The sequence below is a fragment of the Echeneis naucrates genome, chromosome 3 (assembly GCF_900963305.1).
Source record: "Echeneis naucrates chromosome 3, fEcheNa1.1, whole genome shotgun sequence".
Classification (NCBI taxonomy): Eukaryota; Metazoa; Chordata; class Actinopteri; order Carangiformes; family Echeneidae; genus Echeneis; species Echeneis naucrates.
Genome location: NC_042513.1, coordinates 23994234 through 24021165, shown reverse-complemented (window position 1 = coordinate 24021165; position 26932 = coordinate 23994234). Strand labels below are relative to the sequence as shown.

Below are 26932 nucleotides of genomic sequence, written 5' to 3'. Positions count from 1 at the left end.
ACAGCTGAAGGCAGGCAGGTAGAGTCAGTGCAGTGGGCTTTTTTTTTTTTTTTTTTTTTTCTCCCCTAATACAGTTTGTGAAGGACACGACTGGTGGTGTTTTGTTGCTGTGCTGCCAATGATGTATGAAATGTTGTTATGTTAGCTGTTCTGGCATATGGCCCAAAGAGCACGTTTTCAGTTGAACTGAATTTAGGTATTTAGGGGAAGAACAAACATAAAAAAAAAAAAATCTGGAATCATTTTTACATTTTTTTATTCAGAAAAAGTACTATTGGTCTCACTCATATGTTTGATCGTGGCTATATACTCTGGTCCCTCTGTTCCCAACATAATGCAGGTCCATTCCCACCGTGACACACATGGATACATCGTATTGAAAGAGGAGTCATGCAGCTACAGCAGTGAATTTTGCTATGCCAGCTTCCAAAGGATCCCATAATATTAAAGCTTCACTGAGTAAAACAAACTGCCCTCCATATATCTATTTAAGAATACATATTGCATAGGATTATAGCCATGCTATACAGTTAAAGAGAAAAAGTTAAAAAATAAAAATCGATGAAATTGGGAAATATAAAAAAAATAATTACTTTTTTTTATATATTTTTTTACAGATTTCCTATCATTTGAACACTCATACTTCAACATATACAAGACACCTAAGTTACTCTGGAAATAAGGTAAAAATAATACACGTTATCATTTTAGTTTAGATAGTTAAACAGACAGTAGTCATTTTTCTGTAATCACTCTCAGTTCAATTTAAATACTGCCAGTCATTGAAGCCCTTGCTTCACAATAAAAGTTCTGTTTAAAGTGGACTTCTGGTCACAAACTCAAACGTACTTAAATGACAATGATATGCTGTACAAATCTTTCAGAATAAAGCAATTTATGTATACATACAAATATATATACATGTACACATACACATGTATGTGTGTGTGTGCGTGTGTACAGATACATATATATGTATATATACACACACATACATGCATATATGAGTGAGTGTGTGTACATATATATCTTTGTGACATATACATACATATATTTGGATGACTCCATAAAAAAACAGGTAATTTTGGATGCAAAAAAGCCACACGGGGGGGATAACAACAGAAAATGTCTATTCTGAGTATCCTATTGCGTAATTATCTTGCATGCATTGTACATGATATGTAATACAAAAGGGATCACCTCATTTGAGGACATGATAGAATGAATTAAGGAGACATCAACAGCACACTAAAAATGTGTACACCCTTGTGGTGGTCTTAGTCATTATTCGTCATCCTGAAATCTCCATGTAAGACTGAATAAGGCATGCTTAAGACAGCCATTATGTTCTCTTTGTTGCCAGTGTTATGCTGATATTGTTTCTCATAAAATGAGACAAGATATGCTTTTTGGAAACTGCCTGGAACTCTATCCACCACTGACACCTTTGTGTTGTCAAAAAATGCAGTTCAGCCAACTCACCTGTGAAGAGAAAATCAACAGAAGGTGTAATTATGGCGAATCCTCACATTCATTTCTATATTTAGCTCATATCCTCGACAACATCGACTTACTTGAGTAAACTGCTTATTTTGTATTCCTTTGGCGAATGTTTTTGTCCTTGTGGTTGTTTGTTGAATTTGTTTTCCTAGAAAAGAAGCAGTCACTGTTTAGTAGCCTAGAGGTAAAACAATTCAATTTGCAGTGCCCAATATGAATTATGTGTATAGCATGGACAATCATTATTTACTTACATTTGTCCAACTGGTTCATCATCTGTGGCATGAGGATAGAACCAAGAAGGAAAAAAAACAGAACAAAGACAAATATGAGATAAAGATGAAAAGAAAATACAGATGTTTTCACAGTTTTCCTACGCAGCTATTGCTTTACTTTTATTTCACTATTGCATGAAAATCAATCTTCAGAAACTTGAAATGTTACTATGGATCAGATTCCTCATCCTTCAGACAATGGGCATTAATACTATGTGGTAAAGCAGCTTAAAGCAAAGATTTCTTTGAAATATTGAAAAACTGCTGTGCTACAGTCAAGCACACGGGGGAAGCTGACATTAGACACATGCACAAGCCCTGTGTCTGATAAATGGACTCATCAGGAAAAAAGTGAAATTAAAAGCAGGAATATGAATTCAAAGAAGATTGACACTTAAGGCTGCTTGGCAGTAAAAAGATATATGCTTGAGTAAATGGTCAGTAGTGACATATTTGTAGAGGGGCTTTGGTGTGAAAAAACTGTAGTCTGATCTTGTAAACATTCACAGCTATGTCGCCAAACATTCTTAATTTCACCTCACATGCCATCTAAATCTCAAGGGGTTCCAGTACACTGCAGACTGAGCATATGTGTAGGGGAGTTGCAGATGGCTCACTTAAAGCCATCTTTTAATTATGCTATGAAATGTCATAATCATTTTAAAATGCTAAGTACATGACTCTTTTTTTTTTTTCTTTTTTTTTTTCAGACTAGGCATGAAAATGTGAATCTATTCAATTACTTTTCTTTAATATCTAAAGGTTGTATCAACTCCCTGCAGCATACTGCTTATTATCTCTATTCGGTGCAAATTTAATTCAGATTTTCAACAAGTGATACATTATTAAGTAAAAATCTTTTCAGTGTTGCAAACAGAAGTAATCATAGTTCCTTCTCAAACAACAACAGTGGAAATAATTGAAAAAAAAAAACAAAACACTGCATTTAAGAGGAATTGGTGAATAATAGTGAATATTGTGGCACTGAGTGACAGAGTAGTTTGGAAACCCACATCTCTTGGTTTGACGAGGTGGTTTGGTGTTTGGCATACAGATGACAATGTGTCAACAGTCAGTAACCAGTCGCAGTGAAATCTTTTCCATGCAGTTATAAATCAGAGATAAGCAGCATTAGCAGCATTCCATGGCATTAATATGGAGGAAGATATGGCAGTTATTATGTTAGACAAAAAAACATGGTTGTGCGATTACTGGGAGGAGGATCTGTGGGCGTAGCCCACCCTTTTCACAGCTCATATGTGGCCAACACAAAAGCTATGTTGACTATAAACACTTAGCAACAAACACTGACAAACAAACACTGAACTTTTTCTCTCTGAGATAGTGCATCAAATCAAATTGCATCAGTCCCAGTGCATTTTGTGTGTGTGTGTGTGTGTGACTTAAAAAAATGCAATATGTGGGTGGAAGGTTTTTTAGCTTTAATTGAACTGTTATTTAGTGAATCATCCCACAGCAAAATCTTTAATTTTAGCAGCTGGTTTTGAAAAAGGATTGAAATGTCAGCCTTTGCCTCAGAGCCCCTGGCTGCGGAGGATAGAAGTGTTCAAACACAGCTAAGCCATCAGGAGACCAGAATTCATAATGCACGCAGACAGGGGCCACAACCTCTGGGAATACGGGAAGCTAAAAGGAGATTTTAGAGAAGCTGTGCTTCGTGAGCTGGGAGTCCTCATTCCTGATTTGAATGGCACAAACATGGCAAATATAATCCACCTTAATCTCTTCATTTTTCCGGTAGATGAAACCAAACTAGAGGCCATGCACAAAGCTTACTGGAGCTGCATGGTGTTTGTATGTGTCTGTGTGTGTGAGCGTAGAGCAGTTTCGTTTCTTTGTCTATTTTTCTCTTATTATTCATTAATTCAATATTTTAGCAGGTCACAAACAAATAACGGTCTTTAGCCATCTGAGCCACAATTATCGATTACAGTAGATGAGTTTATTGCAGAAGTGTTTAGCCGCTAATGTGTCTTCATTAATTAAAAACCTTTTTTAAAAAATATTGGATTATAATTAATAACATTTAAGAAATATGTTCTGGTTTATGTTATAAATTGATATCTACAGTTATTTACACTAACTAAGTGATGAATTGGTGAAATATTAGTAAACTCTTTCCTTATTTTGGACGTAATTAAAAGTTGGGGTCCATAACAACACTAAACTCTTTGTGGGACTGTTTAAATCCAGCTGAAAGTAATGAGAAAGAAAATGGCAAAAAGGAGTTTCAAACATTAAAGTGTGTTTTGTTGTTTTCTTTTTCTACTCATTACTCCTTATACATTTGACTGAGTGAGTCTTGCTTTATTTGTGCTATGCAAACCAAAAGCAGGATGCACATTGAAGCTTTATTTGGGTAGTCTGTATTAAGAGTGCGCCGTACAACTGTGGGCCAGCTGGAATGATTCATATTAGCAGGGTGACTGTTGTGGTTCTGTATTTTTTGCTTGTGTTCCTGTTTCCTTCCAAATTGAAAAGAAGACAGAGCAACATGAGTGGAGGTCAGACAGAACCTTTGCTGCCTTTGGGCTTTTCTCATCTTATCACGTTTTTATCATGTGATCTTTATTTATATATTTATTTATTTGTCTTCCTCCGGAAGCAGGTGCCACTTCTTTTTTCAAATGAAAAAAAATTACTGACTGGATTGAGGGCCATCCAGTAAGACAGACGTTTAATTATTCATCACAGCAGTTGTTCTTACTAAATGGAGCAAGTTCGACCGTATTACAGATTTGGCCTGTTAGAAGACGTTATTGTCATGGATGTTGCTGGGCTAGATGGGGTGTCCTCGCTCACCCACAGGGTGTTGTCATTCAGACATAAAATTACTGTGCTCCCTACTTTTGCAAAAACAAGTCACCACAATGAGCGGTAAGTTCTTCAAGCAATGTTTGACCTTGTACTGTTTCACTCCCAGGAATGTCTTGGCCAATGCAGGCAGCATACTAACCACTTTAATCCACAAAGTACATGTCTCAGTGAAGGCAGTAAGCTTATTGTTTGAGCAAAGAAAGGGAGTTTCAGTGGCTGTTTCTAACTGCAGGCAGATGTTACAGATGTAGTCCGGGGTTGATAACTATGCATACATATGAGAGAGACCACATTCTACTTATTTTCTCACGTATCTCTTCACTTTAGACTTCTTTTACTTCTTAACTAGAATCTCACATACAATTTAAGCAGCTAACATATTGTTGGGAATTGTACATGTCAGTAAACAGATGTAATTAGCAAGCAGGGCCCACAGTTTCCCATAAAACTGTGAAACTGAATCGAGTGTTGGTTTGGATTTGTACAAAGGAATTTAACATATTAGAGCTGGTTTGGCCTTAAATTGTTGGTTTTGTTTTCTTCTTTTATTCGCAAGTTTGGTTTTGTTGGTGGCATTAGGGCTGCTGATATATTTGTACAAAAAATATAAATAATAATCACACTAAAGATTGTGTGTCTTTGGAATTCCAACATCCATTTTATCACCTGTGGGGAATGGGACATTTTATGGGTTTGGCCTAATGGTAATGAAAATGAATGAAGACATTAGTTTTATCGTAATTGATGTATTATTTAACAACACTGAAATAGCATCATGTTTTTGGATGGACTGTAGGCTCGTAGAAACATACAAACTGACAGAAAAGAAAAAAAAATCTCTGAAACCATGCAGAATCTCTCACTTACCACCCATTTAGATTATGTTGGCATTTGGAAAGAAGGGCGAAGGGGAAAAGAATAGTGACCAATTCAGTTATATAGAGTGGGACTGATATGTTTTCTAGAAACAGGCTGATATCATCCTGGAAACAAATTTGCTGTTACCATTGATGTTAGTACAGCACAGAAATTGCCAACTCTAGGAAAGGTTAGCTGTGAGCCCCCTGTCGTTTAGAAATGTGTACCTGTAAAGGTCATATTTCCATGCATCTAATAGGTTCTATATATGTGCAAATGTCCTTCCCAGTTTTCATCAAACCAGGCAAAGAGACAAGTCATTTAGCCACTAAATTGTCCTCTAAAGGCTGATGCAAGATGATGGTTGAGAACTTTATTGCATTTGTAAACATGTCTGTAGCCTGAGATTTAATAGTCTCCTCTGAAGAGGACATTTGACCTTTGGGGTATTTTCTGCACTTGCTGAAATTTCTAGTCTGACATTTATAAACATACTGGTTGTCATGATTAAAACTTCACCTCTTACAGCAAGTGTCAGGGCAGTTTGTGCATGATTACAATATAAAATATAATATTTTAAAGATAAGACAACAGACAAAAACACAAAATGGTCTCAGTTTTGAATAAATATGCAGTAATTTCAACGATAAGTGATGTCATATCTACATTCATTATCATGTCATGTCTGCTGTTAGTAGCAGAGAATAAAATTTCTTACCATCGATGAAATCATCTGGCCTCTTGCGTTTCTCATACACAACAATGATGACTACTAGAATTATAATTTCTGCAAGCACACCCAGGAAAGGCCAAAGCGGTGCAAGACGGCTGCGCACTCGTAGTATCGTGGTCTCAGCAGTGTTTCCAATCATATTAGTGGCATTGCATTCGTATATTCCAGGATCTGTGTTTATATCGAGGTTTAATATATTGAGCTCTGTGTAGTTGTTTCTGTTAGTGATGAAGAAACGTCCAGTAGAGTTATCAATGTCCTGGAAAACAAAATTTTTCAAACTTAATTTGGTGATGGCATGCTTGCAAAATTAATCTGGATTAGATAGACAGCATGGTGAATCTATTGTATCTCTGCTAGCATGCACATATATACAACATACTGTACCGTGTAGGAGGTTCCCTCCACTTTACGCCATGTCCAGGTGGGATGTGGGTATCCGACAGACTTACAGTACATCATGGCATTTTCCCCCTCGTTTTTATTTTCACTCCGCTTGTGGCCGGTTATATCAGGTTTTGCTGGGAAGGTAAAATAAATAAATAAATTAATTGGATAATTAGCTGAGTTGGCAGAAGTAAAACATTCAAATAACGTTTCAACTCCCTCCAGATGGCATGAATAAGGGGAGCATGATTGGCTGTTCTGGCTATGGTAATAAGTTTTGTCATTCAGATGTCTATATGAGAGAAGGCAGTGTAATTAAGAGTATACCACAGCTGATTTGCTAAAGAAGCTTTGCTCCTTTTGAAATTATAACTAGCCACTGCAGTCCATCTTGTGGCATCATTCTCTTGGGTCATGTTGTTTTATCATTCAGTATCTCTCCAAGAGGACACTGAGTTTGTCTGGTATCACATTTCCCACATTTCCAGGAGATCTTTTTTTCCACTGGACTCCGTGATTGACTTTCTGAGGATTATTTTTCTTTACCGTTCAAAGGGCAAAACGTGATGTGAAGGTATTCATCTTGTTTTCTAAGATGGGCGTCAAACATTTCAACATGTAGCATGAATTATTTAGTCCACTTTTAAGAGCTACAGCTCCCATTAGTCGTTGGCATCGGCATTATGGGGGCTGTAGTTTTAGAATGCTTGCAGAATAAAATTATTAGAAAAGGAATACCACTTTAGACAAAAGTGATTCAGTACGATTCATAATGAGGTCAAGGAAGAGGGGGATCAGTATTATATGAGAGGCTCCAGATGTTCCCATTCAAAGTAATTCCACAGTGATTTCCACACAGGAGATTTTGAGCCAAAGGAAACATTGTCATCTGGCTTTTATCCGAGAATGAACTGATTGTAACAGTGGAAGACAAAGGTTTTGATGTTCATAAATTCAGGCGTGTGTTGTGGAGCACTGCAACAGATGCCAAGTCAAACTGATTTAGCAATAGGAACAGAGTGTTTCCCAAAGGTGAGAGACAGATTCTCCATGTAACTATGCACCGCATCAGGAAGATAACAGTGCCTGCTTTTCCGCTAATCCTCAAAATTACAATAATTCCTTCCATGCAATTAAGCAGGATAAGGGAGAGGCCTGGAGTGAGCATTTTTCAGTAGTGCGTGGATAATAGAGCAGGAGGGGTCTGAGCTCTTTGGTGACATCACCCCACTCTAATTATGGTTCACACATGCTTGCTGAGCGGGGGAGTGGCCAAGCTCATTTGTGACTTATCCTTGCTGTATTATGTCAGTGACTGACAGTGTAGAGACCGCCCCCAGAGAGCCGCAGACATGGGCAGAAGCCTCGATTTCACACTCCTGACTGCGATTACTGTGATTATTAATCTGTGTGCCAGACTGTGCTAAAGTGACATAATAAGGTGAAAGCGATGTGCGATGAGAGGCAAGGTCACGGTTGTCAGAAAGAATAGAGAAAAATAAGAGGATGATAACATTAAGAGGCGAAGAGATGTTTAATCAAATGCTTCATTAGTGGTTTTCCACATTTTATGTTTAAGTAACTGCATGAAAATGTATTGAAAATAATTTAAACTAGTAAAATCATACATATCTATTTTGGACAATGTGAGTATACGTGTTAAAACATTATCATACACAGAAAAGTCCGATGAGTTAAATAAAATACGGACAAATACGAGCTACCAAATATGTATCTGTGGTATCGCAGACAATAAACTCCACTCCCGCCACTGAGATGGCTGGGACAGGATTCAGAGCCTTAATCCTACAACATCACAGAACCCTCCATCTGTTGCCTCTGAGCTGAGTCCTGCAAGGATGAGTGTGCCAAGGACACTGTAGGCGAGGGATCTCAGTGAACTGATGCCAGAAGCACGACGCAAAGCTGGCTAGCATAACAGTGGGCTTGCTACCTGGGTCACGAAAGATCTCACACAACTAGAAAATCACAAGAACATGTATGAATTCAATAGCATGCATTGCTGAGATCCAGCACATGTTCCTACTCTAAAGGTGAAAACATTGTGCTATTTTAATACTTTTTAGATGCTTATTTAGACTGTAGGCCTATTTAAAGGACAAACTCATGCATCATCACTTTAGTTATACCACTGACTCTTTTTCTCCAGGGGACAGATAGCAAGCCTCAACAATCACAGGCCTGCAGCCTAGTGATGTCTGGGACACATCAGTTTGAACGGTGATGAGTCCTGTCGTCTCAGAACCCAGAGAAAGCAGAACACACACGGTCATCACTTATGTTATGCAATCAAGCAGCGCTTGAAGACAGCTAAAGAATAAGAGGCAGGGCATGCTCAGTGTGCAGCATAGCCATGCCACGACAAATTGGCTTAAGCACTACACACAGCCACAATTCTCTTGAAAAGGGTTTCACTTGCCCTTTCTCACAGAGGATTCCTAAATCAAGATGATGGCTTCACTGTCAGCTTGACTGAAACAAATGCAGCAGTTCTTGGATTAACTTTTCCAGCTGTTACATAGACTGTGGTTAACTTTGTCTGTATTAACGGCTTTTAGCGCTTAGAAAACAAAACAAACAGACATAACAGAAATAAAAACAATATCTTAAATTCTGTTCTTGAAAGAGAGAAAAACGGGAAGGCCCTTGTGGGCTTAGTGTTCCCATGTTTTGGTGAGCATGTGCTGCGCCTGTCCCGTTTACTAGACTCTCTTCTCAGTGACAACAGCCTCAGGAACGCTGCCTGTCATCACCCCTGCACTGGATGAATTCAAGCATCCTTGTCAACAGCATCCCTCTTTGCACAGCTTCAGGTGATTAACTTTTCTCGTTTATCACCTTTATCACCCATTTCTCAGCAGAAAACCAAATACAACATTATCACGTCATCCTGTGGAGCAGCTAAAATGAAATGCACATCTTGTGCATCATATTTTAAGTATATGTGTCATTCATGATCTAGAGGTTCAGTTGTCAGAGAAATCTTACCTTTTACTTCAATCGTTGCGTTTGCGTTTGGTGCCATGACAAAGGTGTAAACACACATGTATTCCCCAGAATCATCTGCCCGTGGTTTGGTGATTCTGAAACATACAACACACAAACTTATTCCATCATTTGAATCATACCAGGCACTTCAACTGCATGTAGTCAAGGAAACATAGTCAACTAATTCCAGTTAAACTCAAGTAATTAGTTTGAGCTACAATAGTGAAAGCTTGAGTTGGCATTATGCTGTTGTTAGAACAGCAGCTCTGGATTCTGCAGGGGAGGGCACCACAGGCATTTTAGCTGTAATCTTCAGAGTATTACTGATGTAATGTGACAAGGAAGTGGCCAAATGGTCTTATCTTGTGGCTAGGGAGAGTCTATGTTAAGTCTACAGGGGCGACAAAAGCTTTGTGCTCCAGTAGTTATACTGTTTGACAGCAGGAACTAGCAAATAGTTCTTTAGGCCATAACAGAGTTTGTGCGCAGGTATAGTTAAGGATTTAGTTTAAGGCAGTGCTGTGCTACAGAGTGTTGGGAAGGTCTGTGGGGATGACACTTGGCAGGGCTTTTCACAGCTTCTGGATTTTGACTATTTCAATACTTTGCTGATTAATTAGGACAAAAACGCCATAAATCAGGCCCTTTTAATTCTCCGCTAGAATGTAATAATATTTCATGACAGCTTGTGAGTACACCTAGCTGAATAATGGAACAAAACGTTCTGTATAACTAAAGTTGCCCTGCGCTGCTGATTTCTTTTGTCAGTTTTGTACAGCGCACAATCACCCATCAGGTCATAATGAAGGGTTCACAAATTAGAGCACAACTCTGTCACAGCGATTTTGGGTTAAAATTTATTAAAATTCATGCTAATTCATTGCCTCTCTTAATGCTCTTCACTTTAACTTTGATGAGTTCCATAAACCCAGCACACTGACTAATAGTAGAATAAAAATGTTTGCAGCTCTGTGATCCGGCACATTTACAAGGAAGTACCAGCAGTGAGTAAACCGAGCGGAAGAGAAACCCTGAGTTACTCCCTTTTCAAACATTGGACTCGAGCTCAGTGCACTTTCTTTGTCCCCACCAGCTCCTGTTCTCCAGATATTGTGCATAAGACTGTCTCAGCAATGTTTTTTTATTTTATTTATTTTTTTGGCTTGCATAGCTTCATTTTATGCCATTTTTTTGGACAGATTGTAAATGAATTGTCATCGCTGGGAGCTGTTATTATTGTCACTATCTTACTACGGAGAGGCGAAGCTGTTAGTCACCTGTAGACCGTGTTCCTCTGCTCTGTCCGTGTGCTGGGGATCTCCTGTCCGTTCTTCATCCAGAAGCTTTCGTGGTAGGGGGTGTGAGCAGTAGTGAGGCTACACTGCAGGATAACTGGTTTGCCGGAGGTGTCCGCTGACAAGATGGTCTGATCAGAAGCGTTGATCTTTGGTTCTGGAAGACAGAGAGGGTCAAACCTTATCACAGCACTGGGGCTCAATGCTGGTTTAATGCTTCCTCCCATGCTGTAGCAGCTGTAGGCTGTGTGCTGTTTTTATAAGATCTGTGTAGGAGGGTGTCTATGAAGTGAAGACAAAAGTGCACGCAGTAAATAAACAAAAGACATAAGTGTATGAAACAGCTGGGAGGTCTTTTGACAACCATCTATCTTTTGAGTGAAATGTAGTGACGGATAGTATAATTTTGGATGAAAACTAAAGATGTCGACAGGAATTTGTGATACTATAAGGAGGAGGAGCTGGTGGCATACCATGTCTGATAATGTCTGATTTTAATAGATTCCTTAAATATCAGTTTGACTGATGAATTCATAAATGACTTTAAATTTATCTAGACATCTAAAGGATATATAGATAGTAAGCGCACTGATTTTTATGTTTCATCCTAATAAAGAACACTGGATGGGCTCTAAAATATGCCTTGACCTTAGCATGAATAAAAATCTCATTGGAATATGGTGTTGAGATAAAAATAAGACATGTGCTTGGAGATCTTACCGAAAGACTAACACTGAACAGTCATTTGACATTTTACATTACAGCTGAATGACTACTTTAATTACTTCAGTGTCTAAACCACTGAGCACACTGGCTACTAAACAATACCAGGGTCCATTTCTCAAGGACGTTGGGGGTAGCAGGAGGTGTCATCTGAGAGCGAGGTGCCCTTTGCTCTGCCTTGAGTAGTGAGCAGGAAGCCTCCTCCGCCTCCTCCGCCTCTTCCAGGGCGGGCCAACCATGGCAACGATTGGAGCCCCCGAGGGGAGGAGCACAGAGGAGAAGCATCATAATCCTACTACTGGCTGCTGCTGCAAGGCCACTAGCGATGTTAAAGGGAGGAGAGGGGAAAGAAGGGCTACTGGAAAGTGACTTCTATTAGCATTCATGGCACCTTCTTCCTGCAATTCTGTATACTCAGTAGCTAAGGGGATATCTCCCCCCATATCTCTCTCTCCCCCACCGAGCAGAACCACATGTACTATTAATAGTATCTTTGAGACATGCGTACACACACAACATGAGGTACATAAATTAACATTTAGCAAACACGGCACAGTGGTCCACAGGCAATTTAACCAAAAGGTTGTTTGTAGGACACCTTGTCACTGCGAACTTAGAATGTGATAACTGATAGATAATGCATCACCATATCAGAATATAACCAAATATAACAATCGGCTCTAAGTCAGATGATTTCCTCTTGCTGCTTTCTTATGCAGGGCTGCATTTTGATTGATATTTAGCCCAATTAACTGACAAATGTGCCATGGTGAAGCATCTTAGTTTTTTTTTTTTCCCATTTATTTTATGTATTTATTTTTTATGTTTCCGTTATAAGTGCAGATATTTCTTTTCTGTTTTGCATCATCTGTTAGGCTTTTGCCAAGATAAATGAAAACATTTAAACAAAACGGCTGAGGCATAGTAACCAACTTGGCAAGGTCTGCATTTGAGAGAGCATTATGTCATTGTAAAAGCCAAGGCAGGCCTCAATTGGTAGCACATTACAATATATTAGGGATGTACTCCAGAGAATGACGCCAGCAGCTGAATAGTGGGCCTCCTGAGCACGTGGTTGAGCTAAATGGTTGGAACCACTCATTTTTCCGAATGATAGGCAATTGTCATTCCATTCATATGTCCTGATTCAGAAGAACACACCTTTGTGTTACTTTGCCATACATAGCAAGTACAATTTCACGTCGCATTATAAAGTGCTTTTAAAAGCAAAGTCCCACAAACATGCTCACTTCATAACAGCTACTTGGCTTTAAAGTGTACAGCAGATCTGCACTCAAAATCCACTCAGGTCTGTGTAGCTAGTTAAAGTGATATCACATGCAAATGTTATTTATTTGAGTATGAAACACTAATCCCTGGCTGAAAATGGCTGAAAGTGATTTGAAGAACCCAGCTGTGTTTTTTTTTTTTGTTTGTTTGTTTGTTTGTTTTTTTAATTAATGTGGGTCATGAGGTATTCCAAAGGTGAAAAGTTTTTCCATACTGGGGGGAAAAAAAATTATCATCCATACAAACCCCTCAAACCCCTCTCGTGCTTTTATAATTCACTCGGACCATTTGCATGTTGAGTTACATTCATATTGACCGTTCACCAAAATACAGCATTCAAGAAGGGGCTGCAAGTTTGACTCTGAAGCAGCGTGTGTATCCATGTTTTGGTGTATCGAACAATGAGTGGATAGAGAAGTCTCTATAGACATTTGTGCATATTTTTCACCATTGGAATTTAGTTGTAACTGTTGTAAATTAACGCTGACAACAGCTGCCGTTCTTGAGTTAAAAAAAAAACAAACTTTTGAGAAAGATGCTAAAAAGCTTTCTTGCTTGTTGTTGAATTATAAGATCAGTACCACTGTTATGTTTTTAATAGCCTGTAGCATAGCAGTTTAGTTAGCAGTTAGCATAAATAAACAACTAGCCCGGCCACAGGAAGTCACTGCAGCTGTCCAACAATAAAACCATGTTTCATTTTTTTACATTTAGACATGTTTTTTGTTGTTTTGTTTTTTTGAGCGATAGAGATAGGCCAGCCCCTGTTTCCAAAATTTATGCTAAACTAAGCAAACGAGCTGCTGCATGTCACTTATATTTATTGTTTGGATGTCAGAGTGGTAAAACTGATCAAGTAATCAAAAACTTCTAATAAATAATAAATTCTAATAAATTCTTTGATAGTTTCATACTCAAAAGGTAGATACAGTATCATTTGATATATATGCATGCATTTCTCTGTGGGGTCAGAGTTAAAGAATAATAAATATAAATATCAGAGCTTTGTAATGGGCATGAAATGCTCCATATACATACATGTGCTGGTGGTACACTGGTTGAGAGTGATTCACAAACTAATCTAAGCAAAACTAAGAGGCCAAAACAAGACAGTCAGACTTTAGCGTGTTTCCCCAGCTACAAACAATACATTCATATCAATGGGCTATCACATATAGCCTGTTATATACATGTAATGACTTGGATATTACATGTATATGCAAAGAACACTTACGCTTCAGTAATGACAGAATATATGTAGTCAGGTTCTGAATTGCAGCTTTGCAGGGAACTAAATGAGACAATGTAACGGCTGCTGTCTGTTGCACTTCTAAGACTTCTAAGACTAAGACTTGAAATTGCATCAACCTGACACCTAATCCAATAGTGCTCACCAGAAGTCAAAATTTGTCAGTCCAATCAGAAGAGCCGGCAATGATCAGACTCCTCTAAACTTCTCAGAGAGCTTCACTATGACTAACAACATTCCTCATCTCCCCGTGCTCCAGTGGGCAGAGCACCGAAGCATGCACGGATTAGAAGAGTCCAGTTGAAATTCAGTTTGTTTGAATGTTAGTGTGCAAAGAGCAGAGGGTTAAAGAATATAATGTCATTACTGATTCACAATCACACGCTTAATGGTTGAGAAGGCACAAGGTTACACATTGCACAGGCAACTCAAGAGAGACTTTTTTTGTGGCGGTGAAATCTCTGCCTCGAAGGCCCTTTACATGGTTTTACCGTTTATTTGGATTACCACACAAATTTGAAAGAAAAAAAAAAAGTTTGCTTTTATCAGGAAAGAGCTTACAGCAGGAATCACTTTTTTACGCTTAACGGAGCCCTCCTTGTGTCTTCTTACAGTCCCATTTACACTGCGCCCGGAGTGAGAAAGCCAAATCAAAAGCATCATTACTTCAAAGCGCCACTAAGTTTCTGCTGCATTTAGCAGGCAGGGCTTTGAAGTAAATAAAACAATCCACGTAATGCAAAAGACACTTAAAATTGTTATGAGAATAAGTATCACAAATAAATCCAGGAATAGGAAATGGATCAAATTAGGATACAGAGAGAAAAATAATAATCAAAGTTTTCTAAAAAGACAAATGAGACAGTAAGAGAAAAGCTCTGGCGTTGGAGGAAAGAGGGAAATATAGATATATAGAGATTCATAGAAACTGGCAAAACTTCCTGGGTTTGTGGTCATAAATGAAAAGATGCTCGTGGGATCGGGGGAAAGGAAGGGAGTTTACTGGGTTATGAGGAAGAAGACAAATATTTTCCAAACCAAATGAAGAAACAAAATGTAATATTTATGAAAACCTAACAGGAAAAGCCACCACTGGCATAAAGGATTTAGACATGTAGAATACATTTTTCTAGTTTTGGCTACTCTAAAAAGCAACTTAAAAATGAAAATGAATAAATAACCTGTTTGGTGTTTATTTTTCATTTCTACCTGGCCAGTGACCATTTGGGAAGGGTGATTTTCTTTTTTTTTCTTTTTTTTTCTTTTTTTTACAGCTTGCAGTGGTTGAGACAGGGGATTGGTAGTTCGTTCACCATCTAGGTACTACGGGACATAGACCACTCACTCTGTAGCACCGAAATGGTCGCCTGGGCTCGGATCCAGGTGATGGCGGGGTTTTGTCGGAGGTCATTGCGCCTTGGGTCGTTGCTGGCACGGCACTCATAGGTCCCAGAGTCCTCCAGTGTGAGGCGCGTGATGCCAAGCACACTGACCCCATTGGCGCCGTAGGCCGTGTTGATAGATACCCGACGCTTGCGGGCTCCATCCCACAGCTGCTTGAAAGAGTCGGCTCGGTTGATCTCGGCGTACCACCACTGGATCTCTGGAGTGGGGTTACCAACCACGTCGCAGTACAGCTCAAAGGTGTCCCCCGTAAGCTTAGTCTCAGACATGGGCGACTTCACAAACCCAGCTGGAGAGGAAAAGTGTTTCAGGGTGGTAAGAAGGAAAGGGTAGAAGAGGGTTAGAACAGTAAGAAGATGTGGAAAGTATTAGGGATGGAGAAGGAAAGTAATAAACAAAAGAGAGCATGATTAAAGCCAAATAAAGAAGGAGCAAGCTTCAAATCATTGATAGGTGAAATAAGAGAAGATTGATGATTGTCGAGTGTCAGTCTGTTAATGCTACCGTTCCCAGGCCCGCTGAGGCCTTCAACCGTCAGTCCGTACCAGCAAATCATGCTACTGTCCTCTGTATTGTCCTTTTCTTTCATCTTATTTTTCTCATATTTAATCTTAGAGATGTAGATGTATCAGGAATTTTGTATACCTTTCATGTGATGCTTGAACCACATTAGTTACAGCACAACGAATGCAGTCGGTATGTGCAGTGTGAATCATGGTGTATATACATATAGAGAAGGAAGTGAAAGAGAGCTCTCTCATTGAGTTTCAGTCTCAGTGACTTCCTTAAAGCTTTCCATATCACTCAGTCTTGTCAAGAGGAGCAATCAGCCAACCCTCTTCTATTTTCCTGTGATGCAACAATCAGTGGCCCCACTCCTACTTGACCTCATTGAAATGAAAAGTCCTCACAAGTGCACCAGGCATTTATCGTGCTGAAAAAGAACACTGCATAAAAAAAAAATAAAAAAAATCACTGGACTCATCAAAATCAGCGGCTTAGAAAGTTAACCCTTCAGCTCAAGTCTCATTGACTCCACTCTGTCAGAGGAATGACCATCAGTTGAGAGTTATTAAACCTGCTTTAATGAAAAGGTACAATAATGTGCATAATGGGTATAGAGTGTGTCATGATAAAGTAAAAAGTCCGTTTTCTGCACCTGTTTATCCTGTTTAGGGTGCTGGAGCCTATCTAAACACACACAGGGTATAAATTGAGTACACAATGGACAAATCACTAATCTGTCACAGAGCTAAAGCAGTGTATAGATGGATAATTACATTCACCACTCACCAAGCCCTAAAATCTGCATCTCTCCGGACTGAGGGAGGAAATACCACAGTTTTCATGTCAAGTCTCACAGGAGATGCTAAATTCGGTTTTAAATTTCTGTTGTTTGTCCTGAGACTCGCTGTTTTTCTTGCACAAAACTAATATTTTGAAATAATGCCGAAGCGAAGAAATCACTCCAAACAGATGTAACTGTAAGTATATGTAGCATAAACCTTCTCTCTTTACATCCACATTGGGTCTTAATGGTAACACCATAAATTAGGTCAAACAGCTTTCATTTAGGATTAGCTGGAATTTAAGAGCAGGTTTTTAAATTCACATCTGGTCAGACTGAGATGGAATAGTTCAATCAGCACATCTGTAAACGCTGAATGCACTGACATTTTAGATTCCCAATATATTTTGCCGCAGGCATTCATTCTTAGGGAGCTGGACAAACAGCCTGAAATCTAAAACACAGCAGAATTCAAAACAAAAAGGGTTCCATTCGCATTATTATCACAACTGTGAGGGCACCATGCAGTGTCTGTGCCTGATGCATGACCCTTTTCCACATCAGTAGTTAGCCCAACAATACACTGCCAGCCTTAATGAGCCTCGTCTAATGACAAATCACCTGGATCACAGACACTGTTCTCTGCAGCCCCTGCAGCCTGTCAGCTGTAAAGCAGATGTGCTTAAATAAAGCAGAAAAAATACACTGCCTTAACTCTGCCCTGAATTGTTGTAGAGGAAATGGGAACAAAGAGCCTGTGGTCTCTTGAGTGTTGTGTCTAACTACAACAGCTTACAGGCCCTCCCAGATCTGTCTGCCCTGCTCAAAGTAATGCATCATAGGCACATGAACAGATAAGCCTGTCGAAGCCAAAGGAAGGAGTGTCAGCAACTGCAGTATTCAGCTCACTCCCACAATGGGACCAGGAACATTTCATTTCAATATGGTTATCGAAAGTGTAATTGAAAATAAATATCACTCACGAGTTTAATATGTTTCGTTATTGTCATGTTTAATAATGCTTGAATGAAGTCAAAGTATTTCATTTTTGATAATATGTGGACTCTAGTTAGCGCCATGGTAACAAGCCTGATGCCCAGCAGTTCGTGACTCACAGCCATATGAAAATGAATTAGATCATAAGAAAGGGAGATTATGAAGCGAATTTAGCAAAAAAAAAAAATTATAATAATAATTTGCATTCTTTCTGTTAGGATACATTTGGTGCTTACAACTTGTGTTTCCATGTGTAAAGCCTAGAGATATGCAGAGTAATTAGGATTTGTTTCTTTTCTCTGGAAACATCTGTGCCCATCAAGCTCACCACATAATCCCAGAGGGTGAATCCAAGCCTATCCGCCTCCACTTTGAAAGCAATATTTCAATTTGACAGAACATTTACTATGGCATTCTCTACTATTATTATGGATATGACAGTAAATTGGCTTAGCACATGGCATAGATAACCATTGTCTGCAGTTATGCATAAGAGTGCCCAATCACGCCGTAGTATCTGCTTAAAAAAAGGTAATGAATGTCCTCCAAGATGATGGCAAATTAAATCAGAAAAAGGAACAGATGAGTTCATTTAAATTCAGGCTCAGGGAAGCTCTGAGGAGAAATCCACCCAGAACAAACTACTGACAACTATCGGCCAATGAGCAGACCAATTTTCATGTTGTTTAAACAAGGAGCTTACACTGGCAGGGAAAACAAAACACAAAGCAGCCAGCCGGTACTCATTCATTTCAAATGCATGCTGGGAGACAAGATGTGACAAAGAATGGAGCTGTGCTTGATGGACAGATATCAGCAGGTACAACGGTGGAGGATAAGTGAGCAGAGTTCATCTTCATGCAAATGAGCAGGGAGGCGGCCGACTCAAGGAAGGGCAGAAGTGTTGACTTTAGCTCAGTTTGTTGAGAACAAATTAAAAAAAAAAAAAAAAGTAGATTATTTCTATGTATTATTGCTGGATATAGGAAGGTGAATGAAGGGGAAGAAATTACATCTTTCTGGTCAATCGGATGCTGCTATGGCATGTTATGTAATTCTTCAAAGTTCACAGTATAGACAGCAGAGATGAGACACGTAGTGAACTTGCAATGCATGAACTGCAAGCGCCTGCAAACACTTAATGTGCACATATGGGCAAGCATGAATTAACATGTTTACAAAGAATATATAGATGTATTTAAGAATACGTAGGAAGCATCTGTTTGGTCACATATATGCACGGTAGAAGGAAATCCTAAATGCTGCTGATGAGCTAATACAGGCACGTACACTAAAATCTTCACTTCCACCGTAAAGCTTTGTAGATTGGGCCGACTGTCTACACCTAAAATCTATCTAATAGTCTTTCCAGGTAGATCTGAAGGGGCTTGCAGACCTAACACAGGGCTGTTGTTTCAAGTGATGCTTCTCAGTGTCTGTAGCAAACACAAACTAAAGTATTAAGCAAGCAGACATTGTGTGGAGGGAGTTTCTTGCTGGTTAGTGTTACCGTAAATTGAAGGGTGGTATATAATTAAATTCTTCAAGCTAGTGCACTGAAAAGAATATTGTAGGCAAGTTGACACAAATGAGAGTTTCACGGCGAGAACAGACGCTGTGTTTCTCTCCATTAGCACAAATGTTTATGAGCGGATGGTTTAACAGAAATTATTGAAGACAGATTAATTAAATCATTCGTAGTGCCATGTCCGACTCGCACGCCTTTCCTCGCTTTACTCCCAGTGCCGGATGACGTGTGCACAATAGTATCAGGGAATAAGCTGTGGTTTTCTGCGACAGGCTTGGGCTAAGGCTGCGTGGAAGTCACAGTCATTACAGCCTACCTATTCCAGCGATGTAGGTAGAGAAGAGAGCTCCCCTGAGGACTGACAGCTCGCCACACACCACCACCATGCAGCCTGGGAGTGAGTCAGCTGCCTGCCTACAACCTGGATCCCTGTCCACAGTCGCACAGCACAGACAGAGAAAGCAGCGAGTAGGAAACCCCCCCGGGGCCACTGAACTGGTTATGTGCTAGGCAGTGCGTGTGTGTAATTGTTGGCTACATCTTTATGTTACATGGCGCAGTGACTGAAACAGGTAATTTGTATGGAAAAATCACAATCACACTTGCGACTATTGTTTATATTTTATAATCGTTAAGTCCCCTTTGTCTGTTATGTTGAAAGATTTTCTCATTCACATGGAAAATGGAAACTGAATCGTGTTCTTTCACTTTACGTTAAGCAGTTTTTGTCCCTAATTGGACAGACTTTAGTTAAATCTAAAAGCCAACCGTGTCCACATCAGACATTTTTGTGGCTGAGATTGGGCAGAATTATCCTCAGGGTGCATCAAGGTCACCAAATACCTAGAAAGAATCATAAAAGGGGCGCTTTTCCTGCACTGACAAGTGCTGCAAAACAAATATGATGAGTCAGCAAGCTGTCAGTCACACGTACACAGTCCATGAGGGTCAGATTAGGGTTTAGGTGATAACGCTTATAATCTGTCACTATGCAGATTTATGGAACCCCCTAATGTGGAGAATATGCTTTAAAACTGCCTGAAGTTAAATATGCACTCGTTCTGATACAAATCGTGTCAAAACATCAAGTTTTAAGTTTAAATTTTTTCTGTATCCCATATCACATAATTTCTGGTTGTTTATTTATAATGTAGAGTTTTCAGATTTAAGTTGTTCAAATAATTTCTTATCTAAACATTAACCCAAACTGTGCTGTTTAAAGTGGAGCAAAGAAGCAAAACGCATTGGCTTTATTTACATATATGTGCTTAAAGAAGTAAATGCGATGTTTGGGATGACAGACTTGCAACTTACTGGTAATGCTGGAGTGTGTCACAGTGGGGTGGGGGTAGGGGGCAGCTTAATAAGATTTAAATCCCAATAACCCCTTCTCTGGGTAGAAATGCGCTAATCCCATCCTCTAATCACAACCAGCAAACACCTTCGAGTTCGCTTTCAGAGGTCAAAAACAAGGGAATTCAAACGATTTGGTGTCAAAAGCAGAAAACCGTGGCGATGGAAGTGTTACAAGACACTGATTTCTGATGCTGAAACAACATCATTTTGAAATGAGAAAAAAGCACGCCTCTGGGAAGAGTCTTTCACTGCTAATAGCTTTCTTTGAGGGAATTGAATGCTATTCTCCCGCCTCCTGCAAATGATCAACTGTTAGTTTATGTCGATGTAAAAGACTGCAGTACTGAACCTCAGCAGGCAGTCTGTAGGTTAAAATAACAAACTTGTCTCTTGCACATCACTTGTTAAAATACTTTGACTGAGTAAATCAGGGCAGGTTTAAAGGAAAATAGCCTATTTCAGTATTCTGTTGCTGAGTTGCCCTTGTGTCCTTGCTCAACAGCTAATAGTACGAGGCTGTGGCTAAATTAGGGAACCTCCAGCAGCGACTGTGTATAACTGTATGAATGTGAAGCGACGAGATTCTGGGGAGGAAAAAAAAAAAGGTCAGCTCAGCAAAAACCCTCCCCTGATAAATCACTGTTACAAAAAAAAAAAACAAAAAAAAAATCACACGGCTCACTTTACAGCTGTGCATCAGTATGTGACTGCAGGGTTTTTTATATTCTGCTCCTAATCAGTGCAGGACATATCAGATTTCACAGTGGACAAGGCATGACTCATTGTAAGAGCTGGTTTGAGTCCCACAGTCTGTTTCCAGATTCACAAATGTAGTTTTGTCCACAGCCTGACAGTAATGTGATAATGGACAAGCTTCTGCATTATATTGGTCTATTGATTGAAGGGTACATAGCTGTAAAATGCTGTTGGCCTGCGCTTCATATTGCATGGAGGAATAGCTTTCTCCACAGCATATCTTTATGGGGTTCTAATCTTTGTCGTTGTGTGTGTCCAGTCATGGAACTAGCTTCGACGCTGCAGCCAGTTAAAGAAGAAAGCAAACATGAATGCTTTTCAGAGTGACAGGAATCATATCAGTCCAGGGTTCCTGAGGTTATCTTGACATGAGGTTTCACCCAAGCAGTGGAAAAAAACAGCAACACAGTTGGCAGCCGAAGCCGACTTCATACTTTGTGTTGGGAAATTATGTAAGAGACTGAAGCACTTGTTCGGGTCAGCCACAGCCACCTTCCCACAGCCTTTATTTTCTTCACATAAAGATCCCATCGTCTCTCAGTTTAAGTAGTTCACAGCCATCTAAGCGAGCCTGTTGAAGTCTATGAAGCCGTGCACAAGGAAGCCATCCATTAAGAGTTAATGGATTCACTTTCACAAAAGGACCTTAAAGCCACAGTTCTCGGTGCCTTGGCTTGTTGGTAAAAATAGAAACGAGGCACAATGCACGGATGCTATTTACAGACCTCAAAATATCTGTCGCAGAAACTAGCCACCTATAGCAGGCCTAAACAGGTGGGGGTGTCGGTATGAATCCTCTCTGCTTTCCACATCAGTCTCATGCATTTATTAATTATTACTCCCCACGTCACTGCCTGAACTCTGCAATTTCACAGAAAAATCTCAGATTGCGTAAGAAGCCGTGCACCGATTACCCTTAATCTGAACTGCGAGAGCGAAATGAAATGGCTTTCGGATACATGCAATGTGAGTAAATATTTAGAGTATATTCCAGCTGTGGTCAAACCTGCATTACACACAGAGTTTAATTGGTGGACATGAAATGCATCTGTATATAAGATAAGGATGTAGGATCTCCATGAACAGTATGACGGCACTGGCACATTCAGAGCCTGGGTGTGTGTCTGTGTCTCTTTGCGTGTGGTCTTTAGTTATTTATGGGGTCCAAAATGCTGGACTCCACATGTTTGAATTAATATTTGAACGTTCAGACTTGGCTTTCAGTTAGTTGGGGAAATGCCTCCAAACAGGTCCCGATGTGTGTGTTTCTTTGCTATGAACTGGGCTGAAGTGCATAAAGCAAGAACACTGAGACACAGGAAGTGTGTTGGAATGTCTTGGCTCTGACGATATCAAACAATGGAGAGCTTATTGGGTGTTTGATTTTCTGGATTGGAAAACAGCACACACTGCGAGCGCACACTTTTAAAACCTGAGAGAGATTAATAAAGAAGAAAGAAAAGGAGTTTGACGCAAAATCTTTTGTTATGTAACTACTGTGGCATTTAAGTTTGTTTTGTTTTGTTTCTTTCCTCACAAGCTGAAGACGTAGGCTGATTTAGTGATTTCCTCTAATATCTATCTACTTTTCAACAACACACAGTTGTTCCATTTCTGATCCTGCATGTTCAGTTTAACTAGTAATTTGTTACTACACGTGTAGTAAGACATTAGATTTTAGTTGTTAAGCAGTTCCATTTTAAATAAGTGCAACATGAAAACCCTTAAAGGCAGGAGAGTGGTGGAGTGAGGTCTTTCACATCGTTCCGCCTCTATCATCAAAATACATGCCTTATTAAGTCCTGCACAGTTGGGTGTCTGATTATCCCACTGAGGAGTCAAGGTTAACATTAAGCTCCAAAATTTTAAGTACATGGAGTAATTCTCTGCCTTCTTCTGGTTTATTTATTTTTGTAAAACGGGGATTAGATCATGCCTGTGACAGTGATTCGTCAACATGAGGCCTTGACATTTTGCAGCTTCAGAAATGAGAGGCAATGATTACTCTGTTCACCACATACGGAAATAGACTTCTTCCATTTGCATAATAAAGCACTGACTTGTTGTGGTTGTTTAAGGAAGCCAATGAGGTTCTTTAAAAAAAAAAAAGAATCCACTTTTATTTCATGAATGCCTGCTGATTTGTGAACCCCGCTGGGTTATGTGATTCAACAGAATTTGATAAGAGGACATGCTGTATCAGAGGAGGACAGCCTGAAATGCCCAACAGCATGTTGCTGCTGACATTTATTGAAACCGTATCAAATTGTTTTTATTACAATTAATGCATATTAAGTTTTTAAATGAAACTCACAAATGAACATCCCACGCAGCTCTGAATGTCTGTCAACCAAATCTCTCACTCGCTCTGTCTGGATACTTGTAAAGAAGAAAGATCTGGTGCTCAAACACGCTGAATGATGGTGATCGGATGAGGGGATGTTATTTGGGTATTCAGCTTTGCAATTAGTGAACTTGGGTCAAAAAAAAAATAAATTCTTGCACTGAGAATAGCATTGGAGGAATTGTGGAATAATAGTGAAGCAGTTTTCTTCACCAAAGTCGAACACCTGTGATGCAGAAGGGCTTGATATCTACAGCAGTTAAAGCTTCAGTCTGTCTGTTGATGAATCTTTATCAGCATCCAAAGCAGGTTAGTCTTCCTTTACACGCTCTGCTGCCCCCCCCCCCCCTTTGACTACACAACCTGACAGCCCCAGGCTACACACAGACTCAATGTAAATATTCACAACTAATTCCGTGAAGGTACAAGCCTCAGTTTTGCTCCCAGCAGCAATCTTCAACGTGTTCTATTTGCCCAGCAGTTAACACAAAAAATCAAGTCAAATCAAATTATAATTTAACCTTGGGAGGGGAGGGGGTGTCACAACAGCCTCAGCCCCCTCTGCGTTTTCTCCTGTGAGGGGCTGCACTGTGTGGTCAGTGACTGAATCGGATTTATTGGGGTCTAAACTCTGGCCTTCTTGTCTAGATGCGTGAAACTGTGCGATGTAGTAGGAGGCTCGATGGCAGTCATTCTCAAAAATCCTCTCTGGGGCGTCCAAGTCCCCCCCCCCACCCCCCCACCCCTTTCAACGCGATGTTGACTGTTGACAAATACACACAACACGATCAAATCTGCTTTCTTACCGTTTTGGGCCGAGACGAAAGGCAGCATCAAGTTCCCTAAGAGGGCCACCGCCAGCAGCATCGCTGCGTTAGGATGCATCGTCGGGGGGCTCGAACAGAGAACCCGGTCTGGGTCGGACGAATGTGGGAGGAGAGCTCGTGTTTTGATCACAGGAATCTAGAGAGATGGGCCCAGCATAGCACCGGGGCTCTTTAAAAAAAAAAGGGGGGGGGGGCAGCCGAGTATTATTATTATTATAAGACTAATAATAATAATAATAATGCTTGGAGACGCGTCTCCCGGATCCAAAGACCTGAAGAGGACGGCGGCGGCTGAGCGAGGCCAGCGGCTCAGGGATGCCGAGGTTCAGCCATAGGCGGTGGAAGGAGGCTGGTCGGGTTTGCAGAGAGGTCTCTGGGTGTCAGAGAGAGCGTCCACAGTGGCAGTCCCGAAGATTCAAAGATGCGCAGACCGATGCGCATTTGCGCTCTCACGCTCACTGTTTGGCGATTAAAACGAAAAGTTGCGCACAAACGACTCCCGACGGGAAGCGATGCAGCCGGAACATTAGTCTGCTATCAGCAGCAACCGGGGCTGTGGTGTTTGCTTTTATGCTTTTAAAAGAAAAGAAAATAAAAAATAAAATAAAAAACGGAGGGACTGATGCTGCTAAAACACCGACGGCAGCAACGACAGGCTGCGCGTGCCCTATGCGCTCATGCCCGTGGATAAACTCAGTTGTACGCAGGGAGACGCGCGCGCGCGCGGATAGACACACACACACACACACACACACAACACGGATATGATGTGTGTAAATTACAATCTTCATTCTCCCATCTGCGGACAAGCTCCAGTTTTTTCTCGTTTATTTATTTTTAGGAGATGAAAGGTGCGCGTTTTCATCATCGCCCATTTGGAGGAAGGTGTTTGTGCTCATGCACCGTTTCCACACGACAGGGACAACCGAGCTGTGTTGATTATGATTTCATAACCTCTTCTTGCAATAGTGACAAACGCCTGTCATCTACTTTATCACCACTACGATTGCGCATAATATAAAATATAAAATAATAATAACAATGCAGCTCAGGTGAATGCAGGAGTTTCCACTGTGTCTCTAAACCTGGTGTCTCTCTTTGCCCGTCCAGGTTTTAATGTGAGGAGATTATGCCGATGCTCTTGAGCCCACTGAGGTCATTTATAAATTATGCTGTCACATCAGCCTGGGTGTTCTCAAGCTGTATGTACCACATCCCCTTCAAAGTTCAACATGGCCTCCTGTAATCCGCGCTGTCCTTAATCTGTGCTGCTGCGTGGCCGCCCTCATGTGGCCAGAGGAGGTAAAGAGTCTGCAGGCATCTCATTTTTAAAATGGCAAACTGAAATACAGGAAAAAAGAGATCCTGAGTGTTTGATGTGTTGATGACTAAGCCTGTAGTTTTAAGAGGTAAATAATGTGGCCTTTCTTAAATTGAAAATCCCTTCCGCTGTTCAATTACTGCCTTTGTTTAGCTGTACTGTAAAGTTTGGCCTGTTGTTTGAGTTTCCAATGTAAAAGCCCAACCTTCGACATATATGAGCACCTCCAGGCATGAGTTTGTTTTTGTTTTTTGTTTTTTTTGTTGCTGCTGTTTGTTTGTTTTTTGTTTAGTATTTTGCTTGACTGTAGCAGAGGGTCAGTCTGTGTTGAACTGAAGAACAAACTTCCCTCCACTTTACAGCCCTCCCTCCAGTTTGTCCATGGGAGACCACATTTAAAATGTAACCCCACCTGAAACCACGCACAGGCCAATCAGCCAGAGAAATGTCAGAGCAGACGGCACACCCTCCTTTGTTCGAAACCAATCAGAGTGGAAGTGTGGCATTTTGCCCGAGGGGAAAACTTACCCCTGGATGAGTTAATTACGCATCACTTAGCTGTTGCCAATGTGTTCACAACGGTGGACCCTCTTTTGGGCTTTTTACAACGATTGTCTTCATTTTTCGGTCAATCTAGTATGGAAAGTAGACAACAATGGCTTACCAGGCTGAAAAATGAACTTAGCAACAGTCCTCTGGTGTCAAATGTGGCTTTCGGCTTTATCCTCATGGGACTAGAGAAGCTTGTGGAGCTGGAGTTTGAGTGTCCTTGCAACCCTACATGGAACGGAGTGTTTTCATCAGCATTCTTCATCATTCCTGCCGTCATGGCCTTCACCTTGATGCTGATCATTCAAGGATGCAGATGCGATACGTGGTGCAGGAAAACTGTTTCCCTCTCCAGTTTTGTTCCTGCTATCGTGTGGCTGATTTTGTTGTTCCTCGATGGCCAATA

At 40.3% G+C, this 26932-nt stretch overlaps 1 protein-coding gene across 2 annotated transcripts; it reads right to left on the bottom strand.

Moving 5' to 3' along the window:
* Positions 1 to 38: 38 nt before the first annotated feature.
* Positions 39 to 25331, bottom strand: LOC115041505 (neuroplastin-like). Of its 2 annotated transcripts, XM_029498979.1 has the most exons (10): positions 24929 to 25331; positions 24636 to 24825; positions 15503 to 15850; positions 10878 to 11052; positions 9601 to 9695; positions 6592 to 6725; positions 6190 to 6463; positions 1755 to 1776; positions 1575 to 1648; positions 39 to 1482 (listed from the first exon to the last, which is right to left on the bottom strand). In XM_029498979.1, exons 2-9 carry the CDS (start codon positions 24712 to 24714, stop codon positions 1588 to 1590), a joined length of 1188 nt encoding a protein of 395 aa, XP_029354839.1. In that variant the 5' UTR covers positions 24715 to 24825; positions 24929 to 25331; the 3' UTR covers positions 39 to 1482; positions 1575 to 1587. The 2 variants fall into 2 exon arrangements, with proteins under 2 accessions (XP_029354839.1, XP_029354840.1); XM_029498980.1 differs by lacking the exon at positions 15503 to 15850.
* Between the last annotated feature and the right edge of the window lie 1601 nt (positions 25332 to 26932).